The 9,943-nt window shown below is 48.3% G+C and overlaps 1 protein-coding gene across 2 annotated transcripts in view; it reads left to right on the top strand.

Annotated features, from left to right (window-relative positions):
• Positions 1–398: 398 nt before the first annotated feature.
• ALCAM (activated leukocyte cell adhesion molecule) overlaps positions 399–9,943 on the top strand; it is a 117,291-nt gene continuing 107,746 nt past the window's right edge. For both annotated transcript variants that reach the window (XM_075435541.1, XM_075435532.1), the window contains exon 1: positions 399–779. In XM_075435541.1, coding sequence (XP_075291656.1) covers positions 674–779 — 106 coding nt within the window. In that variant the 5' untranslated portion in view covers positions 399–673. The remainder of the gene's footprint in view (positions 780–9,943) is intronic.

The following is a 9,943-nucleotide window of genomic DNA, read 5'->3' as shown; positions in this document are numbered from 1 at the left end:
TACACACGCAACGGAACGGCCGCCGTCATTAATTATTTGTTAGGCTTCGACCTGAAATCCGGGCACCCAAAGCGCACGCCGCGCCCGAGGAGCAGACGCTGCCCCGGGCAGACGCGGGGCCGGGCCGGGAGAAGGGGGGGGGTCGGCTTGCCCTGCCCCGAACGCCCTCCCCGGCGCCCCCGCCCCGGGGCCCCGACGCAGCGCCCGGCCCGGCGGGAGTCCGCGCCCCGCTGGCGGTGGCAGCGGCGGCTGCAGCCCGCGGGGCTCCCCCCGCCCCGCCGCACGGCGCGCAGGCAGCGGGGCGGGGGCACGGCGGGGGGGGGCCGGGCCAGCGCCGGCGCCGCCACCGCCCGGCTCCGCCTCTCCCGGCGCAGCTCTCAGTCCTGGAGCGCCGCTCGGCTGCCAGAGGGAAGCCGCCACCTGCTCCGGTGCGGAGTCGCTCCTCGCTGGCCGAGAGGGACGGAGGGAAGGAGGGAGGGCAGCCGCCCCGCCGCCCGCGCCCGGGAAGTTACCGCTGCTCCCGCCGCCGGGGGAAAGCCGCTGCCGCCGCCGCCGCCTCCCGACCTCGGAGGGGGAGAAGTCGCCTCCGCGCTCCGCTGCGAGAGGGAAGAGCCCCCGCGGGCGCGCCGCCCCGCTCCGCCGCCGCCTCCCGGTCCCGCCGCGGGCAGGCGGGATGATGGAGCCCCCCGCCGCCGCCGCCGCCCGCGCCTCCTGCCGCCGCCGCCCGCTGCCGCCGCCCCTGCTCTGCCTCCTGCTCGCAGCCCTCTGCCTGCCGCCAGGTGAGCGGGTGGCGGGGCGGCCGCCGCCGCGCCGTCCCGGCCGCGCGGAACTTGGCGGAGGGGAGGCGGGGGCCGCAGGTGGCGGTGCCCGCCCGCGGCTCGCTGCTGCCGGCAGGGCCGCCCGCCCTTCACCGGAGCGCCCCGGCACCTACCTCGGGCTCTGCGCGCCGGGGCTCGCTGCCGGCCGTTGGTGCCCGCGCCGTCCCGTTTCGCCTCGGCGGGGAGCGGGCTGGCGGGGGCCGGTCCCCCGCTGCCCCTGCCGCCGGCCCTCGGGGAGCGCGGCTGGTGGGGCGGGCTGATGGCGCCCGTCCCGAGGGGCAGGCAGGGGCTGTCCCAGCCGTGAGGGGGGCTGAGAGGTGGCGGTCGCGCCTTCCTCCGTGGGAGGCGGCCGTGGGATCTCTCCGGGGCGTTGTCACCGGGCAGCGGGCGGGAGAGCCGAGGCTCGGCGCGGCCCCCGTCCCGCTTCCCGGCTGGGCGGCACGTCCCCGCAGCGAGCCGCCTCCGACTTCGGCGGTTCGGCCGCTTCTCCCTCCCCTCCGCTCCCCTCGCCGGCTGCCCGCCGCTTTGGCGCTGCCGGGGGACCAGCGCGGGCCCCGCGGGTGGGGGCAGCCCCGCGTGGGACGAGGTTGCCCCGGCGGGTCGGGCTGGCGGGGGTGGCTGCTCTCCCGCTCCGTTCCTGCCCCTGAAGCGCTCGGGGGAGCGGGAGGGCGCGGGGCGCGCCGAGTGCCCGGATCGCTCCGGGAGTAGCTCGGCCGTGGGGTGCTTGTAGGCTTTTTATGGTGTGAATACTGAGCGCGAAAGTGAGGTGTGAGGGGAACGCTGCGAAGTGAGGAGTCGCGCGGCTCGGCGCGGAGAGCGCCGCGTTATTCCTGTAGAAAGAGCGTCAGCCCGTGGTAGCGTTCTGTACTGCCGGGAGGAACGGCTCTGCCTGCGCCGGTGCGGGGGCTGGCGGGAGCCTTGGGGCCGGTGGGTCTCCGTGCCCGGCCCGTGCCTCATCGCTGCGTGCTCTGCGGTCAGCGCGCTCCCGTCGGAGCGGGAGATGGGAACGGGTCCTCTCCGCAGGCGGTGTCTGCGTGCGCAGTCTGGCCGAGCTTTTAGAGAAGTAGAAAACGAGCTACGCCGATAAAGTCGTGCTGCCGACGCTTTAATTTCAGTGAGCAGTAAAAATTTCCTCCAGACCAGGAACCAAAAGCAGTATTGGAACCAACAGCAGTGTGTCAGGCCGTTCTGCTGGGCTTTTGCTCCGGCAGACAGAGTGTGCGGCCACTGTCAGATGTAAAAAACACCGGTCTCGGCGGCAGTTTACAAAGAACGCTGGTGTCTGTGATACAGGGGGAGTCTTCAGGAAAGACTGTTCGTTTTACGAAATCGTAAAGGCATGTGGAGTATCCAGAGAGATAAGCACCTCTGCTGCTAAGAAGCAAGACTTGGCCCCCGTGGAGAGATTTATCCCAGTAAATACGAATTGATCTTGCTGATTATGTGACTGTCTGCAATTTTCCCATTGAAGGAAACCTGAAATCATAAAATATTTTATCTGGAGGGATAGAAGTCTATAAAAAATACAGAACTTGACCACCTATGATCTAAGGAGGTTGGCGGTAAAATCAGTTATCAGTTACCTAGTTTTTTCTGCTCCTCATTTCTTCCTTGCCCCCTCAAGGAGAAGCTCAGGCTGACTGTTGGGAGTGCAGGCAAGCACATGTGGGCAGAAACCAGCCCCACCTCAGCTTGGAAACTTTCCCCCCAGTACTGAAAATGCCTGGAACGCCTAATAGAACATCTCAGCCTCGGGTTCTCAGTTTGTTCTGCAGAGTATAAAATATACTTAAATATAAAAATATCTATAAAAAGGTCTTGATATTACTATATGCTTCACATTCCTTTCCCCTTGCCATCTCAGCTATTTTAGATGATAGGTAGTTTGCTATCATCTACAACAAATTCTGGATGTATTGCTCTATCACGGTGCTTGGCTTTTGGGAGTTCCATTTCAGGTTTGCATATGAAAAGCAATAGATAAGCCATTAAAAGCATATCAAAAAAGTTGGTGTGCTTCAGGTGTAGATCTCTCCAGCAATACTCAAGCTGACTGGGGATCCCTATGAGAAATTTCCAGTTTTGTTCTTCTCGGAATAACCTGCCCAGGAAGATACCCATTAAAAAAAAAAAAATAAAAGGAGGGGTCCAAATCCGCATTTGGAGCCTAACTTTAGGTCAGACTAAATGAGAATACGGTACTTTCCTAGAGGAAGTGACTGTATGTGAGAAGGAAGTCAACTTTTAATCAGGAGCTAATCATGACCTTTGTAAAGTTCGTGTCCCTCCCCCTGCTTTCTGGTGAGTTAGAACTAGGAAGCTCAGTGTCTCTCGTATGATGTTTTATTACTAAGGACTCGTTACATATTGCTGTGTTGCGTAAGGGTAGTGAGGCTGTGATGTGTTCACATGGCACTTACTGTGTCTCACTCCTGACAATGTTTTTTTTTTTCCTGGCATATCTGGTGTGACGTTGATCTAGGGAAACAGTGTTTCTGTATTAAGATCTGAAGTTCACGTGGGTTTTCTGAGACTGAAGTCAGAAAACATCTGCACCATGTATATGTGTTTTGATATGCAGTGTGTCTGTGGTCCCAATACACAAATAGCAAAGCCAGACTCAAATTTTAAGTGAGCTAGAAGCTGTTAAATCATTTGCTTTGGAAAGTGTTTGATACCTTTAAAAATTCTTTGTCTTTTTTTCTTTTGGTGTGAATATGCTGGAAAAGCCTCACAATGTAAATTATTTTTCTTCTTGTGCTCTCCCCTCCTCTGCTGGGTTTCTGGCACTTTTTGTAAGGCAGAGAGCAACAACAGAAGTCATCCAGGTCTGTAAATCTCTGAAATTTCAGCCCATTGATTTTTACTGGAGAAAATATGTTATGTTCATGAAATAAATATCTCTGTCATAAGTCATATTTAACTCCAAGATATCTTATTTCCACTTTCCAACCTGTGTAAGAGTAATACCCTTCCTTACAGTGCTATCCATTCTGCTTCCTGAAAGTAACCAAGGATGTGAATGTGTAATCCCAGGGTAAATAGTTTCAGCTGTCTTTGTAGCAGAAGTTAAGCTATTTGTTGGCTTATTTCCAGTGGAAAGTTTTGGGGAACAGAATCTCTAAATATTTATGCGAGATGACACATGAAGGGGAAAAGAAAGAAAATGGCATTAAGTGTTTTACATAATGCAAATTATATCTGTGTGATCAGGATACACCTATCTTCTCTATTTTCTTGCAAATATCCTACTTCTTTAGTGTGGTTTGTAGTCTTAAGGTAAAAGAACGCTCACTGCAGATTTCTATAACATCGTATCTGATTACCTATGGTGCAGAAGGACCTCGCATAAAAACAAGGACTACTGCGGTGGCAATAGCTTAGATGTGTTGGTTGGTCATACCACATCGCACCACCATGGACTTTTCTTGGGTTCTTACCACAGGGACTTTCTGGAGAGTATTTTGTGTCAAAGTTATTTTGGACTGGCTGAGTAACACAAAAGCAGACTGCAGAATAGGAAACCAGTTACGGAGGAGCCAGGCTTGCCTGTATATGCTTTGAGCCTATTAACAGTTGAGAGACTGAATGTGCTAACTTCATAGGAGCTATAATTTCTAATTGGGTCTCCTGACACTAGATGATCAATATTCAGTTTCCCCTTTTTGTGACCTGCACTAGATGACCGTAAGCACGATGGTCACGGATAAGCTGATGAAGGTCTGGTCTGTACTGCTTGTTGCACTGCTGTTTCACACACAGGAGGTTTTTTTTCTTATGTGCTGCCGTGCTGTGGAAACTGGTTTTTTACACCACTAATAGTATGGGTTTTTTCAGTATGGTCTTGTTCAGTTCTGCAAACTCTGATACAGGGCTAGACTTTACGTACTGGCTTTTGAGAGATGCTATTGTGTCTAAACATCATAATCTTCGGCTCTCTGTTCAGTGGTCCTGAAGGTTCCTCTGGGTTGGCTAGTGTATATAGCTTTTTCTTCTGGTAATACAATGGTGTTATATTAGAAAGGGCATGGAAACTGCCGGGCCACGCTTGTAAGAGAATTGAGGACCTGTTGCAACGTGCTGATTTCTCTCGAGTTTGTCTGCTTTCAAGAAAAATAGTTATGCTTCCATGCACCGATGCTCAAATGAGAGAACCTTCAAGAACTGTAAATGCTGTAGGGTGATAATTAGAATTGACTCAAGCAGAATGTGATTTTTCCAGGAAAAACTGAACGTTAACAGCTCCCCTTGATTTGAAATTGTTGAGCGTTATCTTCCCTGAAGACAAGGCTTTGACCTACATGTTCTTTATCTTGAGATCTTTTCCTTAATAAGAACAGGATGAATATTAAAGGAGGCTGTACATTTGTGTCTTTAATACGCTTGAAAATGAATCTCATCTTTTAGCGAGGAGATTGCAATGCAAGTGGTATGCTGACAATCCACTACTGGCAGCAATCGCATCCAATTTCTTCCTTTTTTTCTTTCCTAGTTTTGTTTTATTTTTCTTCTTCCCCAGTGTGTTTTGTTGGAGGTGGCTTGAATTGCAGTTGGTGCTTCCCGAGGGGATGTTAATCTGCCCTTCTAAAATGGCAGCTCTTTTGAGGAATATCTGCCTAGTTTAAGATTAAATTGCTTTTCTTATCATGTGTATAGGTCTCCAGAAAGGCAAATAAATATTTACTTACTGAAACAATTGCTGCTTCTGCTGAGCTGCTGTATTTCTTATCAACAAAAAAATACCTCTTTTGAGAGGTAAAAAAGGGGGAAAAGGGATGAAACAGTGGAGAGAGTGAGAGAGCACGCCTGCAGCTTTAGGGTATGATATTTAGAGGTTATCAAGGGTTAGAACAGTTCTGTAACGTTTGGTTAGAAAGCATTTGAAGTGCTTTCAATAGCAATGGAAATGGAAATACTAAGCTGTTCCCTTGATAACAAGCAAAAAGCGCATTTGGTGATTTAATGAGTGTTTCAGCAGTCTATATATCCATATCGTCTGTTTTCAGTTAAGCTGTACTCTGTATAATTAACCCCTTATTGTGAAGAAATACTTCAAATGTTTGAACTGCATTCATGCGTTTCATTTTGTGGTGTCGTAGCCTCATCTGTAGCACCTCCTGGCACTGTTAAATGTGGGTATTGGTCACAGCAGTTTTGGTCCCGAGGGAAAGTGCTCACACAGCAGCCAAATTTTAAACATCTCCTCGAGTCTCATGGAGAACAGAAGTCCCCAGGGCTGGAGCCCTGGCAGGGTGGTGACATTTCGGTGTGTCAGAAGCACTGCGCAGTGGTTGTCCCCTTTCCTCAGCTGGCGCTCTCGTACAGCGTGCCTGATGGGTGCATCCCAGCTGCCGGGCTGGAAGGTTTTTGGTTTCTGAACAGAATGTTGATTTTGATCATGGTTGGCATCTTTTAAACTTGAAGATATATTGGCAGCTAATTCAATAGAGGGAGCTCCGCTACCTTGCTGTGGGAAGCTCTGCTTTTCCCAGACCTCTGGCTTCAGCTTGAAAGTTACATGAAAAGTCTTTGCTTCTTAGCAGTGTTCTGTGGTGCCAGGCTTTGTTCCTGAAAGTGTCTTACTTTCATCACAGGCTTCCTGTTGCATGAAGGAGAAGGAAGGACAATTCCGGATCACGTAATGGGCAACCCAAAAAGCTGACTCAATTAGAGATATTTCTCTTTTGCAGCAAGGCATTGTGTGTGTTTTAAATGAACGCATTACACAATCGTGTTTTTAAATAACCTTTCCTTGTCTGAAGGGGGCTTCATGGAGAAACACGAAAAGGATAAGAATAAAAGAAGGTATTTTCCAGGGATGAAATGGGCCAAGAGTGGTGTTGCATGAAGTAGGGTGCAAACAGGATAAGGGAATGATTGTACTAGATAGACTGTTGTGGCGAGGAAAGCTAGAACACTTCTGATAAGATGTATTAAGTAGGACCTTTATTTAACAAAAACGATTCTTTCAGTACGTTTTTCTAGGATCATAAAGGAGAACTGGACTGTGTGTGCTGCTTTGTAAACCGAGTCTGGATTCTGGGCTACTGGAAGAGAAAGCCAGCTCGGGTATGTGCTGGTATGCTTTTAACCCATTCTGTGTCTCTGACACAGAAACAGGTACATACAGAAAGCTGATAACTGCTCTGCAAAAGTAGGACTTTATATTTTTCTTGGATCCTTTGCTTTTTAAAATACTACTTCTCATAAGACTATTTTGAAACCAATTATGAAGCCCCACTAAGGACTAGCCCCTTCTAAAAAAAAAACAAAAAAAAACAAAAAAACAAAAAAAAAACCAAAAAAAAAAACCAAAAAACCAACCAAACAAAAACCACACAAAAAAAAAAACCACCCCAAAAAACCTGGTTTAAATCAGGTTGCCTTCAAGTAAACTTGTGATGAGCCTGGTATTATTCTTCAACCAGATGAATCTTGCACAAATGCCATTTATCATTTGACTTGCTGCAGAAGTTGCTTTTTTCTTCTAGTTTTTTTCCAGTTTAACTAGAGAACATAACTGTAGATACTGGATAACAATATAGATGTAACTTGTATACAGCTAGAGTTAAATGTGACATTTTATACGACTGAATGACATATTTCAGGTTTTTGTGGTGTTGGTTTTTTTTCGTGTGAGCTTTTGGAGGTTTTTTTTAGAAAGTGGAACAACTTATTTTTCAATAACTCAGTGTTGAGTTGAGTGAATTTATCATGCTGACCATGAGGAATGGCTAAGGCTCGTGTTAAAGGAAGACAAGAGAGGGTTGATGCTGTTTATCTGTGGGGTGGAATGGTAAATGTTCACATAAGGCTCTGTAACTGGGTAGCTTACAGAGAATACCTGGGTTGCGCGGTGCTTGAAAATGGACAGTTGAATGCAAGTGTGAGGTCTTAATGTTCTTTGTGAGATGTGGTTCTTTCGTTGCAGTTTCTGAATTATTTTTCTGTGTTTAGAGTATTAGCCTACATATTGTTCCCTTTTGGCATGGAATTTTGTTTCCTGAAATGTAGAAACCAGCATGCATTTAGCAAAGTGAGTTCTGTGACTCATACAGATAAAAATTGTGTTTATTTGTTGGCTCACTGTAGTTGCTTTGGAGAGCAGCGATGAACTTAGTGGCCTTTACCTACAAAGCCATACATGGAACAGAAAAAGGAGGACAAAGAATGGAATATTTAGGCAGGATTTGGGGAACTTCAGTGTAGTCGGGGAACTTCAGAAGAAGGAAGGGTTCTGAATTAGTTCGTTCGTTCTTGATACTGCACATCAAGTTGTGTAACGTGCTTGCATATCGACAAGATGACAGGGTAAGTATTATCTTAAAATTTGCTCATTGAGCCAACGTTACGGGATTTGCTACCTCAGATTGGGGAAGCTGAAGGTTTCAGACACTGGCAACAAAGTAGTGTACTGGCAACTGGTGACGTAAATCGAGTAAACATTTGCGTAGTACACTTGACAGCTTGTAAAGTTAGCAAGGAGATAATTTTTCCAACTTGAATTCATGACTGAGATTTTTGTCAAGTTTGTTTAATGTTACTCCTCAGTTCTCAAACTATGGGACAATTTACTTCTAATGTTGAACTTTACCTACACAATAAGCAATAAGGAAGTCAGTATTATGAATGACCCAGCAGCTTCCAGTTTGAGTGAATTGCATTTTTTACTGTTGTGTTTCTGCACAGACAAGAGCTCTTAGTAGAGTTTGCTGTGCAGACAGTTCTGTGGTTTGAAAGTCACCAATATATAAGCAAATAGTGACAGTGACTGCGTTGCATAAATTTACATTTTGCATTTGTTGCCAATATGTGTGGTTTTTTGTTAAATGTTTAAAAATTCCAGAAAATGTTGTGCCCTAGCAGTTTAGCTCTTGACATGGCTTCTGTAACAGGGCTTTGCCTTTTCGAGGGGTAGCTGTTCCACAGTTTAGTTTGACCTTGCTCATCACGCTACTGTTGAATGATGCAACAGGTTCTGTCTTAGCTTTGAAGTTTAAGTCGGTAGTATAGCCTTTACCCTAAAGGTTTAACCCCAGTTAATGTGTGCTACCCCACAGCAGCAAATTCCTAAGCATCTACGTGAATCTCTGGTGTCAGAATGGGGCTCTGGTATTTCATCCAGACTCAGTTCTGTCTGCAAGTCGTTCCTTGTCATTGTTTATCACCTTAGATACCCTGCAGTCTTAAACCCAAAACTTCTGCACAGCTTCTGGGGGCAGCTGGGGGAGGAGTCTAAAGCTTTTCAGGTAGTGGAAAGTAAGTGGCATATTGCAAAAGTGATAACCATGGATGTAGAATAAGCAGATAAACAAGTTTTTTAGTTTAGATTCACAGAATATATTTGGCATCTTGTATGCATCTTAACAGAGTATATGCCTGCTTTGTTAGAAAGCATGTCTTGTCTCAGAAGAGCCGTAAGCTCTTGGTGTCTGCAGCCACAAGGAAGCTGCTATAGGACCAGGGAGGGCAAACTGGCCTATGTATCAAAGTGTTGGTATATCAGAGGGCCGTAAGAGATGTGTCATGTCTGCCTGAGAGCCAAAGGGATAGGAGCGGGGGAATGAGAGCTGTGTCTTTTCAGAGCTCTTGTCGTGGGAGTGGGGCTGTAGCTGGGTGTTGGGGCGTGCTGGCAGCGTTCAGATCGTCAGGGCTGGCTGTCATTGTCTTGCAGCCGGGGACTTGGGGCACAGTGGCAGCGTGGCTTGGCGAGGGCAGCTTTGGGGATGCTCTTGGACAGCACGCAGCTTGAGAGGTCAGAAACTCTCTGTGATGGTGGTCACCTGTAGCGTCCGTGGTGGCCCCTTCCTTTCCAGTGCGTAAGAGGGAAAGCGAAGGGTCTGTATTCCTCCCAAGCCTGAGAAATTCCCTGCTTTTGCTAGGGGCATACTTACTCTCTGAACTACTGCAGAGAGGTATCTGCTTATTTTAGGGATGTTGATTTGTTCTTCTGCTCTGAATGGTGTGCGAGGCACCCTGTGGGTCACTTTAATCATTATGTCCATCTGTGAGTACAGCAGTGGTAAGGAAGGATGGGCTTCAGCATACTCGGCATGCTCACGATCTTTGGCTCTCTTTCCATTGCATCCGCAGCACAGGGCACAGAGGAATGAATAACGCAGTGT

Source organism: Opisthocomus hoazin, chromosome 1 (assembly GCF_030867145.1).
Source record: "Opisthocomus hoazin isolate bOpiHoa1 chromosome 1, bOpiHoa1.hap1, whole genome shotgun sequence".
Lineage (NCBI taxonomy): Eukaryota > Metazoa > Chordata > Aves > Opisthocomiformes > Opisthocomidae > Opisthocomus > Opisthocomus hoazin.
The sequence above is the reverse complement of the archived record's forward strand: the minus strand, read 5'-3'. Positions and strand labels throughout refer to the sequence as shown.